The sequence below is a fragment of the Pezoporus occidentalis genome, unplaced genomic scaffold, assembly GCF_034315485.1.
Source record: "Pezoporus occidentalis ecotype Australia unplaced genomic scaffold, CSIRO_AGI_Poc_V1 ctg183, whole genome shotgun sequence".
In the NCBI taxonomy this organism is placed as follows: domain Eukaryota; kingdom Metazoa; phylum Chordata; class Aves; order Psittaciformes; family Psittacidae; genus Pezoporus; species Pezoporus occidentalis.
In genome coordinates this window covers 770,666-789,530 of record NW_026913673.1, presented here as the reverse complement: position 1 = coordinate 789,530, position 18,865 = coordinate 770,666, and the positions used below count along the sequence as shown (strand labels likewise).

General features: G+C 41.7%; 2 protein-coding genes across 10 annotated transcripts in view; both read right to left on the bottom strand.

Moving 5' to 3' along the window:
* Positions 1-9,572, bottom strand: part of NOS2 (nitric oxide synthase 2) — an 86,280-nt gene extending 76,708 nt beyond the window's left edge. The window contains exons 1-2 of one of the 2 annotated variants that reach the window (XM_062615656.1): positions 8,205-9,572; positions 7,551-7,653 (exon numbers count right to left, since the gene is read on the bottom strand). The gene's annotated coding sequence lies outside the window, so the exon portion shown is untranslated. The remainder of the gene's footprint in view (positions 1-7,550; positions 7,654-8,204) is intronic. The other variant, XM_062615654.1, reaches the window with a different exon arrangement.
* Positions 2,303-18,865, bottom strand: part of LYRM9 (LYR motif containing 9) — a 36,752-nt gene continuing 20,189 nt past the window's right edge. For 4 of the 8 annotated variants that reach the window (XM_062615663.1, XM_062615664.1, XM_062615662.1 and 1 more), the window contains 4 exons: positions 15,650-15,738; positions 11,321-11,464; positions 10,509-10,601; positions 8,929-9,601 (listed from right to left, as the gene is read on the bottom strand). In XM_062615663.1, coding sequence (XP_062471647.1) covers positions 9,584-9,601; positions 10,509-10,601; positions 11,321-11,446 — 237 coding nt within the window. In that variant the 5' untranslated portion in view covers positions 11,447-11,464; positions 15,650-15,738 and the 3' untranslated portion in view covers positions 8,929-9,583. Of the gene's footprint in view, positions 7,654-8,928; positions 9,602-10,508; positions 10,602-11,320; positions 11,465-15,649; positions 15,739-18,865 lie in introns of those variants that run through there. The other 4 variants (XM_062615669.1, XM_062615666.1, XM_062615667.1 and 1 more) reach the window with 3 other exon arrangements.

The following is an 18,865-nucleotide window of genomic DNA, read 5'->3' as shown; positions in this document are numbered from 1 at the left end:
CTTGCAGATGTGCAGTGCAGAGCACTCCTTTCTGCAGCCATGGGGATTTCTTGGGTCAACCTGGTTTGACAGACTTACATTTAGCAGAAGTCTTATAAAAATTTCTTACTTTTTGTGCCAGTCTTCCATGAACCATGACACAACCTCCACACAAAGCTTGGCAGAGAGGCATTTGCCACACAAGCATCTCAGATATGTCAGCTGGACCCATCCATTCTACCACTTTCTGGAATGGAAGATTTTCTCTGCTTCTCTGGGTCCAGATATACTTACCAATATTGACTACTCCTAAGGGACAGTGTGAACAATCTGATGGTTGGCTTTGGAGAAAGGGATGGGGGTGGTTTGTACAGCTTCTAAATGAAAATTTTTCGGTCAATGCAGAATCAATCCTTTTCTCCTAATCAGAATTAGTGAAGCCTTCCTGCCTCATACAAAGGCTATGGGTTCAGGATATGGTCACACATATTCTGACAGATTCTCCACCACTGAATAAAACAACTGGTTCTTCATTCAGAACTGCCTAGCAAGTAAAACCAACACGCAGGTGAACTTGAGGCGGTTGCTGAAATGGTACACTGAATAGTGCTGGGATTTATGGAATATTCCTCCAACCTAACTCCCATAATTGAAATAAAGTCACTAAAGAAACTTACATCATGCATAGGATTATAGGAGAGTGCAGGTTGGAAGTGGGAAAAATCCCTTGGGAGTTTGAAGTGTCACTTATTAAAAATAAACAACAGAGATGTGGATACAGCAAGGTCAGATTCTAGAAAGCAACGGATGGCTTTATGAAGTGGGTAAAGTCACAGGGTTTAATCTCAATAAGCAGCCTTACTAAAAACATCAAAGGATTGTTATGCATTCATTAGCAGGTGCTGTTATTGCCCCTAACAATTTTTGCCTCTATTCCCAAAAGGATAAGATGAAAAATTATCACTTCATCAGTGTAAATGCTTTGGCTAACTACTGCATAAGGGGGTATTTTGAGCACACCCATCAAAGCAAAAGGAGCTCATGTAGACCACGTACTGCACTGGTAAGTGCCAGAAATAGTGAGATTTTTGGTTAAAAGCATGTTCTTGCCTCACCTTGTATTCATGATTATTAGTTCTGGGTTAGTCACCTGAAACCAGGCAGAAGGAAATATAAAGGGGAATTTTCTGTGACTACAACATTGTCCCTAAGGTTAAAGCTGCTCAAGAGAGCTCTCCGACCACCATAAGCTGAATACCACTATGTTATTTCCTTCTCTCTTCTCATATACCAGCTTCTAAGATTAAATCACAGTCTGAGAATTCTCAAAAAGCCCACGTTATTCATCTTCCTTTAAGGGCTTTTTGGGATCAATACTTCCTGTATTCCCATGAAGTGGAACACATCATCTTTAATCCTCATTTCCTCCCATGGTTTTGCTTTTGAAATCCCATTTCTTTTCAATGGAAGAGCAAAGCTGCATGTATGAAAGACAGATGACTGGCATCCTGAAATGGCCTGCCAGTGACAAGAGAGAAATCTTTGCAGTTAACAGTGGCTTGATGTGGTAGAATGACCGTATCAGGAGAGATGACTGCTCAAATACATGATGATATACCCACAGTCTATGCCCACGCAGTGTCTCAGTGTTACGGATAAGGAACTAAGAAATGATAGCTGATGGTAGGGTTCTGTCACAAGCTCATGTGAGATCAGTTCCTACCCCATTAGATGATCATCTTGCAGAAACCACAGCACCCCATCCCTAATGAAATAAAAGTGAATGTACTATGGGGAATGAGTGATCATTTCCATCAGAGAGGCATTCCAGGTCAGTGATGATAGACACAGATGAGATACACACAGTATAAACTAATGATCAGTGATCCATCAACTAGTTTGTAGACTGCAAGTTTTAATACTGATAAAGTTGAAAATGAGGAAAAGTGAATGCAGTTCTTCAGCACAGAAGACAGCAGCATGACTTTTAATGTACACATTTCCAAGACAGCATGAGCACGGGAAATGGAAGGGAAATGAAAGCAAGTAATTAGTGGTCAAAGAACCTCAGAAGCCTTTTTATGCCTTCCCTTTACTTAGTTTACCTCCTAACTAGGAGCAGTGCCTTTGCTCCCAGCCTCCAGGCTGACCTCTTGAGCTTTGCTCATCTGACTAACCCAGACTGGGCTTTGTAAAAGCAAACAAATGAAACTGTTTCACTTTTAATTCTGGTAAACACTACTAACCAGGCTATGTTTTTCTCAGCATTCAGGGGACTGAGAAATGGTGTGAGATGGTGAAAGCTCACTGAAGTACACAGGAGTCTTTTTCCCTTTGATTTCATTGGCTTTGGCTCAGAACCCATAAAAAGCCTGAAAAGTAAATGTCCTGATAAGCAATTATCTAGAATGCCTTTTCTCTATAGACCCAGACAGAATCTGAGAGCGCAAGGATAGATTTGTGTCTCTCAGCTTTTAACAACCAGCCCCTAAGAACTCCAGAGGTTCCTAGAGTTGTACAGAGCAAAGTCACATAATTATGATATGTGGTTTCTCTGAGATACTCACACAGTTGGAACCCCTTTCTATAGAGTGAATAACACCCCGCACACCCCTATGGCACAATAAAGGCAGCTCATCCCAGGTTCAGTATGGAATACAGTCTGATTCTTTCAAAGTGCCTTCGTTAGATGAAAGAGTTATGGTCCTGTTCCTCTCTCAACCAGACAGGATTTCATCAAGTTACTCTTCATGCTACATACCACTCATATGGTGTCCATGCTTTGTATTATTACACCAGCTATAAAAACTGCCCCTTTGCTATGAATTAACTTTGAGGTTAATGAGCAAGTTAGAGGGCAGGGATAGGTTCTTCATCTCTTAAGCTTAACAATACACGCTGGCTGCCTTCTCACTGCAGTCAGTCGATCAGAAATGACCAGACCTGGTACAGCGTAGCTGTGAACTGCTGCAGGCTGTTATGGCAGTTGGAAGAGCTCTACATTTTAAAGCTGTGCTTCTGAAACAATTGTGATTGTTACCATTTTAGCAGCTTCCTAATTCCGAGCCATGCTAGCAGGGGAATAACCATCTTCCTGCTACTTGCCACTGGAGTCCCAACCAGTCAGAGAGGTGCTCTGTTCATTGAAATCACCAGGCATGATGGCGAACACAACACAAACGAGTATTGTGGGAGAATCAGGTAGGTTAAGAGCGCCCACTGGTTCTTAGAAAACCCCCAATACTGAGATCCACTCTAAGTTGTTGTTTACTCTTGTCCTGCCCATGACAACCTAACTGTTAACTGCAGTTGCAGGTGTTCATCACTGTGCAGACAGTGAACTGGAGACCCCTCCATGGACTCCAAGAAGTGCTTTTGAAAATCTTGGCCATAAAGCTGCAACCTGCTCCGGGAGGTATCTTCAGCTAAGGGAGGACAAACTCTACAGAGCTCTTTAGGGATGGAAGCCTCCAAGACTCAACAGGTGTCTGATTCTGTATGTAAGCTGTGGTTAAACACAGCATTTTGTGACCGCTAAAAGAGGAGGGAAAAGCAGAAAATAAAAGAGAAAGCAGCCCTTGCAGTTACACAATGGTGGAAAACCAAACACTCTATTTTTAGGCATAAAAAAATCAGTCCTCATACTGGTGAATTATCAGGGAGGTGTCCTCAGCAAATACAGCCTCTGCCTGTGTCCACCGCCATGATATAATATTTTCCAGTCTACCAATTTGCTTGATATTTGTTTTGAAACAGTTTTCCTTGTTCCTTGTTTCATACCATCTGAGGTACAGCTGACTTTCTGTAGATGAACTGACTGCTGAGAAAACCAGAGTAAGACTGAGAAAACCCCGGTCCTGCAAGCTGATACCTAACACAGCCCATGAGTCAACCTCGTCAGCTGCAAGAACTTACTGCTACTTTTGCATCTTTTGAAATCCAGTCTGTAAGAATGGCAGGGAATATTCATAGAAACATCAGCATTTTTATACTTTAAGAAGGATAACAAGGACTGTGCAAAAAATCAGCTGTAACAAAAAAAGGCCAAAGCACACTGGTTTTTAAACAGATGAAGCTGGACCCGAGCAGAAGGAAGCATACAGGTGATGAGGCAGTTCAACCTAATGCTGTGGAGCTGCAGCTGAAAGAAAATGTTTTGTATGAGACAGGGAAGCACCCAGACAAAGCTGAACAGAAGTTACTGATTCAAAAGAAAAGATCAAGTTAATCCTTTTCAAAACGTAGACTATGAAGGCAGATTCTTCTGGGGGAAAAGACACCCAGGTTGATAGTTAGAGAACAGGGTAGGTAACTCCTTCAGCCTCTCAGCTATAACTAAGGACAATAAACAGCAGCTTCAGAATTGTCCTCTGCATAATCACCACCTAAGTGTGCAGGATTACAGGAATAAGTGCAATGTCAGGGACCTCTCGGATCAGGGATAACACTAACCCTGGTAAGCTCTTTGCTGCAAGTGGCAGATGCCTCTGTTTGCTTCTAAACTTTAAAAACTTATTTTAAATATCAAACAAAATTATGAGGAAAACAAAAAATACTCTTCAAAGCACAGGGGTTTTTTGAAAAGCTAATGTGCCTGCCCTGATTAATCATGAGCTGAAAGCAGTACTTGATGACTGGTGTATGCTTCAGTTAACACTAGTTCATAAAACCTGGCTTGACAGAAGTATAAGATAAATTAATCACATAATATAAAAGTTGAAAGATGTGCCAGCTGGCTCCTGCTCAAGAACAACCACAGCACCTCACAGCACCTCTGAGCAGGCAGAAAGAATGCAGCAAAGCAATGGAGCGAGCGGGCAGCACAGTGTCGAGCCGTTCTCAGGTGTTACTGACTCACTTTAGAACACAGCTCTTGACAAGGAGACTACTCACACATTTCATATAAACATATGCTGGCTTTGATGATGGGCACTACATTGCGGTGCGTAAAGCTAAAGACTCATTCTTAACCTTTAAGGTCAAGGACTCTCATAATAAATATTGTGATGCTAAATGTCTAAGACTCACAGCCACTGTGCTGCCCCTTCCATTTGCATCTTATCAGAGCTTTAGATGAAGGCACAATTTCTAATGCCAAGTTAAAAGCTATTCACAAAAAAGAAACTGTTCTCCTTAAAGATCACAGCGAATGTTATTTGCTGCTCCAAAATAGTGAGCATACTTGTTCTTTACAGTATCACAGTAAAGATCACTTCCTTACGACATCTGAAAACGAGCCAAGCGCCATGGAAGAGATGGTTTTGTTTAGCATCAAATTCTTCAGCTCACATGTCTCTGAACAAAAAGCAATGCCTGTGACATAACGAACCAAGTGAAAAAGAGTTTACAAAGTGCTAAAGCTAAAGAATGATTTAAAGAATATTCAGTTATTGACAAATGGTGCTAAGCAAAACCTGGCTTGGGATGGAAGTATTCTATTCAATACCCACAGGGCTCAAATGGCTTTCCGTGGCAAGAGTGAATTGAAATCAGTAAACACCTGACATAACAATGTGATCAGAAACATATCTTTCCCCATGGCAAGTGCAGAATGCAATCCTGTATTTTAGATAAACCACAAATTTAGTCTTTTCCATACCAAAACCTGATATTAACAAAATAAAAAACAAAAAAAGGGAAGATTTTCACTACACAGAAAGATTCTACATGAGGCTCTGAGGCTGAAAAAATCAAAAGCAGACTCCTGAACATTTCCATGTGGGATTAAGAGCAAGATCCTATATACTAAACAACACACACCAATTATCCTACTGCTGTTGTTCCAGCTTTTCTAGACACATTACTGCCATATTTATCATGTATAGATTATTTCCAAACAATTTCAGCTTTATGTTCCCAATGTTTTTATACATGTGCATGTATGTGTATATATATATATATATGTAAGAATGCAGTAGCACCAAATCTGGTTCTGTCCTTAGAACATTGGTAAGTCTATAACCTGGAGCTACCAGCTAAGAACCTTTTCCTCATTTTCCTCAGCTATATCATGATCTAAATCTGTTTCTCCATGCCTCAAGAATTAAAAGCACGATCCATAGCTATCAAACAGAAGTCTCCCAACTGTCTTTTCCTTGTTTTAATGTTTGTCTTACACAAGTCTCCTGTGAACCTCCATCTAGCTTAACTGATTGTTGCCTGTACATAACCTTTGGACACTTCATTCCACTCACCTCCTCTAAGTGTAGACTAGTAATTAGAAGTTATTGACTCAAGGGCTTACAGTAACCAGCTGTAAAACTGTTGTTTCCAGAACGTAATTATTACATTTGTGTAAACACCCTGAAACCCTCAGGCTAATGCATGGCCAGGTGATACTATGCCACAAGTGATGCTGATAACTGAATACTTCCTGTAGGAGTGGGCCCAACAGAAAAACAGGCCTTTGACATGACTTTCTGATGGGCCCTTAATCATTACTGTATATTCTTGCCAACAGTATGTTATTTATCAAAACTGGCATGATACACAAGTACAGAAATGGGTTCCATTTCAAGGAAGAAGAAATGAAACCAATGAATAGTCTTGTCCCTTTTTACTGCTATGATTCATCATTGCCTAATGAGCACTGTGAGCTTCTGTCTTTCAAACTCTGCAATAGTAATCACAGTATACAACACAGTCTCTTTCATCCCCTATTACTTAATTTGCCCCCAACATCTTTATTTTCAGAGATTCTGGATATGGAAACACAGATGCACCAATCTATTTGGTGGTGGTATTTTCTTTACAACGGCCAGAGAACCATGGAGAAGACTGATCAGGAAAGCGTCCCCTGTGAGCAGCAGGAACAAAGTTATCCACATGACTGTGCAAGTGTTTCCTGCAGTGGGCCCTGTGAGAGCCACTGGCAGCTAATCAGGAGCACACTGGCACTGACACCAAAGGGGACACTGGTGGGACAGAGAACAGCTCTTCAGTCTCAGCAAGGCTGGGTGGCTCAAACAAAGGTGACCCTGGGTACTACTGAAGAGAACTCAATTCACCATATAAACTCTCAGGTCAAACAGATCAGTGAGTGGTAACTTAGGGCAACGAGGCTAATAGAAGATCTTTGCTCTCAAATTATGCTGTTGAAGAACAGAATTTATATGTCTTGAAAACAGAAACCTCATGAAAACAGAAACCTCAGTTATGCAGCTGAATGACTCTTCAGCACAGTCATTACAGAAGAATGACTACCAGACACTGGGGTTACTTTCACTATTAAAAGGAAGTAAATAGTGGTTTACATCATCCCTCCCCTCCGCCAAGAAAATTATTCATAACAGAGTCAATGTTACCTTCACGTTAGATTTCTTTCTCTGAAAAGCTTTGTTATGTTGAAAACCAGATTATGCTTATATGAAAAAGAACCAAACAAAACCCCTCAGACACCTCATCTTACCCTACACCTGAATCACTGCTGTCACAATATTTAGTCAGGATGTCTCCTGCCTCAGCAACCACGTTCCCCCTCTGCACCCAGCTAAAATTTGCACTCTTTACCAGTTCCCAAAGTCTAAAACTCACAGATCCTGGTTCTACCATATCAGTTACATCTATCATACCTTTGGTGTGGTGTTCCCATGCTCAGCTGGCACCTCAGCCATTTGGGAGCTGCAGATATGCCACGGCTGCACCTTCCAGCTCCTTGGTGCTTTCCCTCTTGAACTATCCATAAATTAAATAACAGGCATATAAGGATAATTGCATGTGTCCAAGTCATTCTATTTAGTAACTGAACAAAATACTATGTCTCATACTACAACAAGTAAGACAATTAAAGCATAGAGGGATGCTGAGCACACTACATTCACAGTTCAGGAAACTAGGATGGTTCCATACACTGTTAATCCTGCTGAGTCTGAGAGGTTTCACTGTTGCACTGATACAAAGTTCAGTGCATCTCCATGCTACAGACCAAATACACATAATGTAACTGGAGTACAGCATGGGTCATCCATCTGCTGTCCTTGATTAGAAGTAACATATTCCGGTATCTACTCTCAAATCTTTTAGCATTACACTGTTCACTTTTACATTGAATATTCCTTGTCAGCTGCCAAGGCTAAAGTTTTCTGTGCTCTGCATCAAATTATTTTGAAAGCTTAAACCAGAATGGTTGCACTTTCCAAAAAATGTATTTAAGAGAAAGACAAGTGGCTTTTCTCACATGAAGGAGAAAAACTTACACCTTACACATTGTGGAGAAATGCTGTTACCTTCCTGCTTTATCTGAAATTCAGCAGAGGGACGCCCCAGCATAATGTCAGAGTATCTCCTGATAGACCTGTCAGGAAAGGATTCAAGGAAAAAGAAGTGGGGTAGAAGGACAAGATGAGAGAGAAGATAGTTAAGGAATATATAGAACAGGAGTAAAGCTGAGGGTGTTAAAGGTGATGTGAAAGATGTGGGAGTAGAGAGAGGAACAATAGTGGCGATGGCAGAGAAAAAAAAACAAAGGAGAGGGGCTCTTGAAGAGGGGGCTTAGGGTTAGCAGAGACAAAGGAATTTTTTGATACAGTACTTTATGCTATAAATGGTCACTAATGGCCTCCATTTCTTTTATGGCATTTGTCAAATCCTTGGTGCTTTGAGCGAGGATTTTCTTTTTGCTTCTTTCATGGCTGAATGAAAACCAAATAAGAATCTAACAGCCTAAAAAAGGATGAGCTTCAGCACTGAAGCTCTGCTCTGGCAGGTGAGGAAGCCCCGCAATTCGAAAACAGAGAAACAAACCTGAGGACTCGGGCAGACATCGCAGCAGGCACTGCCACCTGGAGGCACAATGTTCCAAGTGCAGCTAAAAGCAAAGGTCATGTTTCAAGAGAACTCTTACCCCTAAATGAATTTTATTTATATTACTGGTATTTCTACTGAGTTTTCCCTGATCCAAATCTGTTAGGGCAGTGGAAAGATGGTCTTTTTAAGAAGGACATGGACTCCCACTTTTAAAGGACATTTATTTGTTGTGAAGGCCTCTGTACAACATTGCACATTGCAGTAATTACACCATTCAGTGCACAAAACCCCTCTGAGTGGTGCCTGTTTTCATGCAAGTCTAGAGATCAGGGTGACAGGCACCTATCCCTAATAAGAAAAGGCCACCACTAGTTCAACTGCCAACCTACAGTGAAGAATGAAGACCTACCCATAGCATGGACAGCAAGCGGGAAATACTACGCTTCAGGTTTCAGATGGGCTTGAAGTTAAGATCTTTCATATGAGCTGCTGTAATTCAGATATGAACACCACATAGGGCACTATTTATTTCTTGTTAATGATGTGTACTCCATTACATCTGTATTCTCAGTCAGTTTTCCTGAGAGCTCTGTATTACTTAAAGTTCAGACAAGTTTGGCCTTTAAGCTAAACTTGCGGTTATACAAGCTAATACTTTGAACCTAGAGTGTGCCTTTTAATCTACAAACCCAAATAGCTTCAGAAATATTAATTTAGCTTCATGATATCCCAGTGAGACATAAATTACTATATTTGTATTATCCAACACTCCAGGCAGCAACTATAATACAGTACTGGGCTTGACTGCAAGTCCTCTAAGGTTCTTTACCAATGACATTCTTGTCTTCATCATCCTCTTCTACTTCTGTTTTTTATACTAAAGAAAGAAAAAAAAAAAATAAAACAATTATTTGTGGGAAGAGCATATAACCAGAAGCCACAGTTCATCCTGACATGGATTTACAACCCTCTTCATGATCTACATAAAATGATCTCAGTTTCCTTTAAGCTGGATTGAAATTTGATAGGCTTTCCCTCTACACTATAACAACAATGCTGCCGGGCAGGCACTAGTGACCTGACCTTCCTCTCACAGCTCCAATTCCAGTTTCCAATGGAGCAGACTACAGTCTCTGTAGCAGAATCAGAATGAGGCTTTTCCTAATTATAGGGAGAATAAAATCAGATCCAGGCCCAGACAGTTATTTCCTAGGCTGTAACTGCTGGGATTTGGCTACTGCTATAATTTTATAATCTATGAGTAATCTGTGCTTTCTCCTGTAACAATTCTCATTTGGATTTCATGGACTGGCAGAGAAAAGGACTTAACAGTCATTTAGTAAATTAAATCACAAATATTTAGAGCAAGCTGAACTTTTGACTTGTCTCCTTATACTCTGAGAAATGTATGGTTAAGATATCATGCTCCCAACCAGATTTAGATCCAAGGAAGTACAGGTGACTCCAGATATCTAGTGGTAAACAGCCTCCACTCTTTTATCTAGGACACCAGTGTAAGTGCCATCTTTCAGTGCTGTGACAGTGAAGAGGGCTGTCTGCTGGGTGATAAGTAGCACAGGGACACCAGCTACCAGAGATCTGTCCCCCCCATTGTCTAACCCTGATCTGCACAGCCACAGGCAGGATCCAGGAGAAAAACAAATGGTTCTGGGGATTTATGAAAACTCACTGAGAGGACCAATCCCTGCCAGGAAAGTACCCGATGAATAGCAACAAACTGTGGCTTGCAAAACATTGTCCTTTCCCCTTTCTGATGTACTTACTTTATTCATGACCCAGTCAGCATCTTCAATGGCTCTCTTAATAATCTGCTGGATTCGCTCAGGATCATCTTCATCAGCATGAACCTTGAAACTCTGCAATATTAAAGTGTTACAATGAGTAGCCAACATAACACTTGTCAGAATAAGGATCCCTTTTAAATCACAAAGAAAATATTTGAAGCAAACAGTTATCTGAAAAGATACAAATACACATTGTAGGACCTGGCTGTGCTATTTCCATAGCAAGCCTGGTCGAATGTAATTTCCTATTAAGTATTTTACTCCTTTCATACATCAGCAGAAAGAAAACCCCAGCAAACTTTAATTCAGAACAACAGCTGAAATTGTCTGGTATGTTAAAACTAGAAAGACACAGGACAACAGGTATGACCAAAGGCATGAAATCACTTCCATAGGAGCAACTGGATGAGATTTACCCATCTGGGAGACCTGTGTGTGTGTGTGTGTGTGTGTGAATACAGATATGAAAATGACCAACAAGGAACCAATAAGCTTCACCATACAAGATGTGTTTAAATGAGTAAGGAATGATTGTCCACTCTATTGACTAACAAGGATTAGAGATGAGAACCATGGAAAAACACAAGGTTTCATATTCAAAGCAAGTAAGAAGAAATGCTCCTTCATATACTCCCAGTATAATCATCCAAATCCACTTGTGCCTCAGGCTTGGAGAAGAATCATTTGTTAAGTGCCAGGAGTTACAAAAGTTGGTCCAACCTGTAGGAGGAGAAAACCGGAACACCCCACAGGGCTCACTTCCACCACCAGTAAAGCAGTCTGTTTCTCACCTGCCTGACTGCATGTCTGTAATGCTGCCGAATGCTCTCTTCAGGAAGCTGCTTACAGCATCGGAGCAGGTAGCGATACAGCTGCCGAGAGTTCTGAACTAGTTCAGCATTTGGTAGCGGGGGCATCCTCGAGCCTTGTAGCTGCTGAAAACAAAACAGATCAAAATACCTCATGAACTTTATTAAGAACACAGGAATAAAAGGGTAAAGGAATTTTACAGCAAGACGGGGGCCAGCAAATTAAGGTTCAGCAGAGTAACTTGAAGAAACTTCACAATACGAAATGAACCAGAACTTGCTTAGTTGATGGACAGATGGAGGTTAGCTGTGATTCATCACAGTATTAAAATACAAAAGAGTGCAGTTCATGCAAGATCACTTTATCATGATAATATTCAGGTGTGCTGCAATATTATTTTTCTCTAGTTTCGAGACCCCTGTGTAAGCTGCTCTCAGTATACAGAGCAGCATTGTGGCCCTGAGGGGGTTTTCTACTTGATAAGCCATGATTCCTTGATTCATGCAATCTCCCAGTGCTTCCCCTGAGCATCCATGGGGTCCATCCCCATGGTGACACTGTACAGTGAGAACACTCATAAATGCTACAAGTGGTGATGGAATTCCATAATATTTCCTAGCGTTGGCATTCTCTCCAGAACATCTTGTGAACTGGCCTAGGAATGTCAGGCTTTAGCTTGAAATAACATGTATAACTATAGAAGACAGGCAAAAACATCAATAGGTTTGAAGTTCTCCATTTTTTTGGTAACAGGAAAAGAACAAATCCCACAGGTTTCACCTCCATGGCTGTACTTCCATATTGTATCGCTCAGTCCATCCAAGCTATATAAAGTGCTAATCAAATACTGTGACTTGTCATTTAACAGATGGTTGCCATCTGCAGAGAGCTAAATTAACATTCAGAAAAAGCACTTCTACATCAGCACTCTAAAGAATAAAGATAATAAATAAGAAAGTGAATAATGAAGTAGGTGTGTGGCATTATTTTAGCACCCATTATGACACTTATTACTTGGAATTATTTTTTTCTTTTTCTCAAGTAATTTAAGTCCCTTGGCCAAATCTATTCCAGAATAGAGCACTGCAGCTATTGCATGCCTGGGTTGTCTATATGCACAGACTGGTTCTTCTTGCAGTGGGGAAAATCTCATCTCTATGCACCACAACAGGCCATGTACTACTGTAATCTGTATTTTCAGTAAAACAAAATTCCACCTCAGACTATAACTAGATCTAAAACAGCACAGCTCTGGAGCTGCAACAACAGCTATGCTGATTTACAGTAGCAGAGGTCACTGAAAATAGCTAATGTCTTAGGTACAAAAAGCATGATTCTTTTATGTGAAGAAAATGGCAACATTCTATGACAAAAATGTGTCTTATTCTTGAGGGATGGCCCTCTACAAAGCTTTACTCAGAGCACAAAGTCGCACCTGAGCACCTCGCAGTACTGGTTTTTGTCTGTTCCTTTACTGAAAGATGGAGTGAAGTCTATGCTATCTTGGTGTTTGATTCTAACTATCTCTGGTCAAAAGTAACATCCTGTAAATAGCAAGGGAGCTGTTCCTGTGGCAGAGCTGCTTTTCCACAGGCAATGTGTGAGAAAAAGCCTTGCAATACTAGCATTATTCTCTGTATTGGAGCAGTGCCCATACTCTTCAGTCAGGGATTCAGGCTCCATCATGGTAGGCTCTATATATACACAGCTAATGAAAAAGTTTCTGCCACAAAGAATTTACAAGGCAGACTAATGTCAAGTCACACGATGAGGCAGAAGGAGGCAGATGAGCCAAGCAGGCGGGGTGGGATGGGGAGGAGGTGGCAGCAGTACGAGCCTGGCTTTGAGGAGGCTAATGGAGCACACAGGATAGCACACCCCCCCATCCAGCAGGCGAGGGTTTTGAAGGACCTGCAGAAACAGTGAGTCACAGCCTGGGTGTGATGGAAGCCCCTCAGGAAGGCTCTGGTGACACTGCAGGAAAAGTTCTCCCAGCCTCCAGGGGAACAAGAGGACTCCCTTAAGGAAGTACTTAACAGGGACAGGGCTGCTACCTCATTAACTGGGGATGTGAATTACTAAGATATGCAATAGGCTTAATATGTATACATCTTGGAATAACATGTCAGGATCCCTTTCCTGCTTAGTCATACTGACATCTTTCCTTACATCTGAAGTGTGCGTTGCACAGTTCATTTGTGACTTCACTTGGCATCATTTTAGCAACACTTATCCAGGATGGATAAATGGGTGACGCCAGCATCAGTATGGCTATTTGGAATCCAGGTGGTCTGTACCATGCTGGTAGTGCCCCATCCAGTGCAAGAGGGACTAATACACATCTCAGAAGAGGAAAAAAAAAAGATCAAATTTAAAATTTAAGATAACAACTTTGACATAGTTATTACTAAAGTTTGGAATAAAGAACTTAGGGACTGAAGGAGTGTAACATTTAGGAAAGATTCCATGGACAAAATGTAAGTGCCATTTCCAATTCTTAGTTACAGGTAGTTCAGAAGTAGATGGTGTTGACGAGAGTAAGTTTTCAAACATCCCCTTCCATCAGCATGACTGAGCGTGGTATCAGGACATTTTGTGGGCATGAAAATCTCACTTACTTTGCTCCTGGATTTTGTCATCACAACCTTTACCCTCTGCCAGTTATCCACTCCTCCCACAGCTGATACACCCTAATGAAAGTGGATCTGCACTGGCCTCTAACAGGCCAGTGATGTGCCACTAAAGCTCACACGGTCCTCTAAATCTAAACCTGACCACTGGTTTCTGCACTTTGAGCCTTGTGGGGTGTGTCTACTTCTGAATACTCGGTATGTTCTATCAGTAAACTACAAGAGATGAGGTCAGACTTCTCTATGATCCCTCCTGGGAATTATTCACAGCCAAAATATGGTTTCCATTAGCTTTCATGGGCAATTAGAAACCCATCTTTCCATCATGAGGGCAGTAAGTTGGCTCTATACTGCTGCTGCAATCTTTTCATTCTGTTTGTTTGATTCCAGTTCTGGTTTTTCATATTTGTTTAATAAAAGCCATTCAGCCTCACACACACTACAGGAACTGGATATTGTCAAAAACACCAACATATGCAGGGCAGGAAGATGTTCCAAAAATGCAGAAATATAGATCAAGAGCTGATACTTCAAAACAGCCTCAGTCTGACTAGTCCCATTGCTGGCTCAATTTCTAAGCACCCAACTTGCGCTGATTATGGCTTTACCTAAGAAGCTCCATTTAAAATACAGATCAGGATGTCCCCAGGCTTCCAAATATTAATCTCTCGTTTCCTTACAATCTTTTTTCTCTAAAATACCATTTTCTCTTTGTAATGAAACCTATGCTGGGCACCAGCCCCATGCATTTTTTGTATGGATTCACGTCACTTTGGCATTTGAGTACAGGAGGTGATGATACTCTTGATAGTCAGTAGAGATCCCGCATTCCCCCTCCGACCAGGAGAAAGAAGCAACTCCAAAATGTGACTCAAACAATATGTAGACTTAATTATTCTCTGCCCTTGTCTCTGCTGAACACAGGAGCAGCAAACCAGTAACTGTAATATAGATCCTGCAGTTACAAGCCTAAATTAAGTAGGAAAATTCCAAGTCTGTGTCCTACTTTGAAAATAGAAACATAATCATAGAATGGCACAGGATTTGGCTTGTTACTTAACAAACACATTGCCACAGGTTCTGGGTATCAGCCAGTACAGAAATCCAGAATATGCAGTCGGATTCAAGTTGATCTGAACCTAAATTGAACTTTACACACAGGTTTTTTGCACTAGAGACTTAGCTGGTAAGAACTGGTAGAGTTCCACTGACCCTATGAGCCTGACCCTGTATTTCACATATTCCCACTAAATACAGTGGGACATCCCAATTCAATACAGATCCCAAAATATACTTTGGGACTAGAGCCAATTGGTTGAGTTGTTTCTAGGCTTTGATGTGTAAACTCATCATATGTCATTGTGCTCTAATTAAACTTAAGTGGAGCAATAGATTTCCTATCACAAAAGCAGAGATCCCTCATGTTCTGGGAATGGGTAGGACAGCTTACTTCAGCTAAGCTCTGGGAGACAGCAAGAGCCCACTCACGTAAACATATGAATATGGAAGGATTAAACTGATCAGTGGAATTGTAAATGTTGTTTGGCTATAGATAATTGGGAATTTTCCACTGCAGTACCTTTCCACGGGGAATTGAGAAGCTGTTGAAGCCAAGTCAAATCGTGTGACAAATGCATTTACACTGATGAATTTTAGGGGAAAAAAAAATAGATCCTTTACCTTCCCACTACCACTGGACTTTGTAACAGACGAAGAGTGAAGGTTTCACCAGTCTTGCTGTCAAACACACACTCCACGAGACTCCCATACTGCAAGAGAGAAATACACACATCCTGAGTTCTGACCGATTCATAGCTCAAACATGCAATGATTTCTGTGACCTGGGTAAGCTCCACAGGGAAGTTTATTACCAAAGAGCTGGATTTTACTATATGTGTAACTTCAGTGTTTGCAGTGTCATTTCCAGCGAACACTTGACTGTGAATCTACCACAGCACATGGAAAACTTGATGGTTATTGGGTAAAATGGATGTTTAATGAGAAATAATCTTGTGACCTGACCCATTATTCAGTTGTAAGGTACTGTATGAGTACAACTCAACAGTGAATAGATCCCCAACCAGGTAAGGCTGAACCCTGCACTTGTACAGCCCAGAACATCAGAGAATTGGCATAGTTACTTCTGAAATTTGTCCCTTACTTAGCACAAAAGGACAATGAAGCACAGTAAGAATCTGTACTATTGCCTTTTGTTCCAAAAACATCCCCCCCCCATCCCACAAATGTTACTGTTTTTTTCTGCCAAGAAAAAACCCTCGACCTCACGCAATCTGGCTATAATCCTGACTAATAATGTAAATCCCCTCCTGATAACTTAAATATCAGGCATAGCACAACAAACAAACTATCTAAACCAAGAATTGTTGAGTCAGAAATCAAATAATCCGCTAATTGTGCTTTTCTGGAATGGATGACTGTATAATGTCCTCATCAGAAGGCTGAAATCACATTTGCATTTAGATAAAGCCCTGTTTAAAAAGAGACAAGTATAAAAGGAGACACTGAGACTATTGTGGCATTTCTCTGCATTGCATAATGATTTACATTCCTGATAATGATATTCAGATAGTGAAGCAAAGACTGACCAAAGCCCATGAATCTTGCACGCTGCATTAGCAAGCTTGTCAATTGACCCAGTGTACAGCTGAACGCGGGTGACAGTGCTGTGACACCGCCACCGCGCTCTGCTGGGGTGTGCTGCTGTTGGGACTGTTTTCCAAGCAAATCCCTACAGTTCAGTTAGTCTCAATCCCTCCAGACTGGTTAAATGGACACCAAAGCTGGGCCTCAGGGACTGGGAGTGTTAATTAAAGCACTGCAAGAGTTACCTGAGCTGTTGCTGGTTAGATGCTGGCTTCCCCATCCCTCTCTTCCCCCACTGCACAGACTGCAGATGTGCTTTCTTATTGCTTCAAAACATTACATTTTTAGGAGTTAGACTCAGGAAGCTATGACGCCCTCTCCCAGTCAAACCTCATGATCTTTCGAGTATGGATTTTACAGGATCCTAGCAGAGTAGCACAACATTATTAAGTCCATTTTTAACAACAGGGAACCAAGGCAGGCCTGGATTTGACTCAGTTTGGCCACTTAACTGATACAAAGCTATAGCCTGGAACACTGCCTCACAGCTCACTGTAGGCGAGACACACTCACCTCCACAGAACAACAAAGATCCTGAGGTGCTGAATCCCACCCACCAAGCGGTATTTAACAGAACGGAGCAGGGCTCCCACAGCCTGCCTCAGCATTCTGACTACTTATCCATCTTTCCTGACAAACCCATGTTCACAACCAGGTTTTCCACTGGGGAAGGCACTGCCATTGCCATCCCACACAGAGCCACGCACACAAAGCAGACATTCCCTCCTTTGGAGGGGAAAGAAATGGAGAGATAGAACCATTTGATACTAATTCCTACTGTCTGCTCTGTGTAACCGAAGGCACATGAAGGATCCAAAATCTGGTACCAGTGTTTGCAGATGGTCCAGGCTCTTGCTCCTGACTGTCTGCCATGCGAGTTGATCACACTTCATGTCCAAAGATAAATTCCTCCAACAAATGGAGGTAAAGCACCTAGTGAGTGGTATTAAGTTTAGTTTTAATTAGGAAGATGCTTTGGAATATTCCCAGCAGTATAAGCACTCATAAAACAGCAGAGAAATGGACTGTTCCTTCAAACCTTTGTGTGATTCTAGCTACCTTGGGAATTTGGTGTTGAACTTGGAACATCTTACACGGTTATTTAAGGTGGCAAAATTATTTGTTCTCCTCAAAGTGTCCAATAACAGAATCTGCAAGAAAAAAATCATTAGTGAACTTACTATTAAAAATTCATATTCAGGCTCTGTAACCTGCCCTGTTATGCCTTAACTGGACCTGCTTTTATTGGTCTGAATACAGGTTCCAAAAGTGCTATTTGTGCAAAATGAGATGCACAGGAAAGTAATAATCCAACTGCCAAAATAAGAATGAAATTGGAAGCCTCTTGAAACCTCTTTAATCACAAAACATCTTGGTTCATGTTTTGACATCAGTCCAGGAAGACACCCAAGTAGATGGCTGCTCCTCAGAAGGATGCTTACTCTTTTGTCTTCGAATCTGGCTAACTCAGTTCTCCCTTCCAGGTTTCACAGGCTCCCAGCTGGGAAAGACCCATGACTCCAGGCTGTAGCTTCTCAAATGCACTTACAGCTCACTGCAGCAGTGGCAGACTGTACTGGTTTCAGTGAGCTAACTGCCGTCTCCGGTTATTACACTGCAGTGTCTTCCCTTTATTCCCCAGTAGGTCACAGGAGAGTGACTGGTGTGATGGGTCCAGCCCAGCTCCACAGGCTCTGCTGCCCTGGGCAAACCAGCAAACATGCATCTCTACCAAGTCACATTCACTGACAGAGATACAGAGCATCCTGCAGCCCTGGGCCATGGCCTGCCCTGCGATACACCCCTCCTCGTGTATGGCTGAGCACGTACAATGCTGGAGTCACTTTCTAACACACACATCTCTCCAGCATGCTGGGCTTTTATCAAGATCTGCTGGTTTGATGTGATCGCTTCTGACGAGCTGTCATTGTTGTGGATTTTGTCCTTTCTAAATCTGAGCTGTAAAGTCCTATTGCATGAATGACGATAGCCAGTCCTGTTCCGTTCACTTCTATTTCTGTTCTGCTCTGCTTTATGCTTTGCTTGATGCGTGAACAGAGCTGCAGTGTCAAATGACAGTGCAGCAGCAGCACATTCTGGGGGCACAGCGCTGCAGTGTAGAGTTAGCTTACATGGTATCACTAGAGCATATGGGGGATTAAGAACAGGCTAAATGAGAGCGCTCAGATCTGTTGTTGACAAGGAATCTACCACTGGCTGGACGTCCTTCAT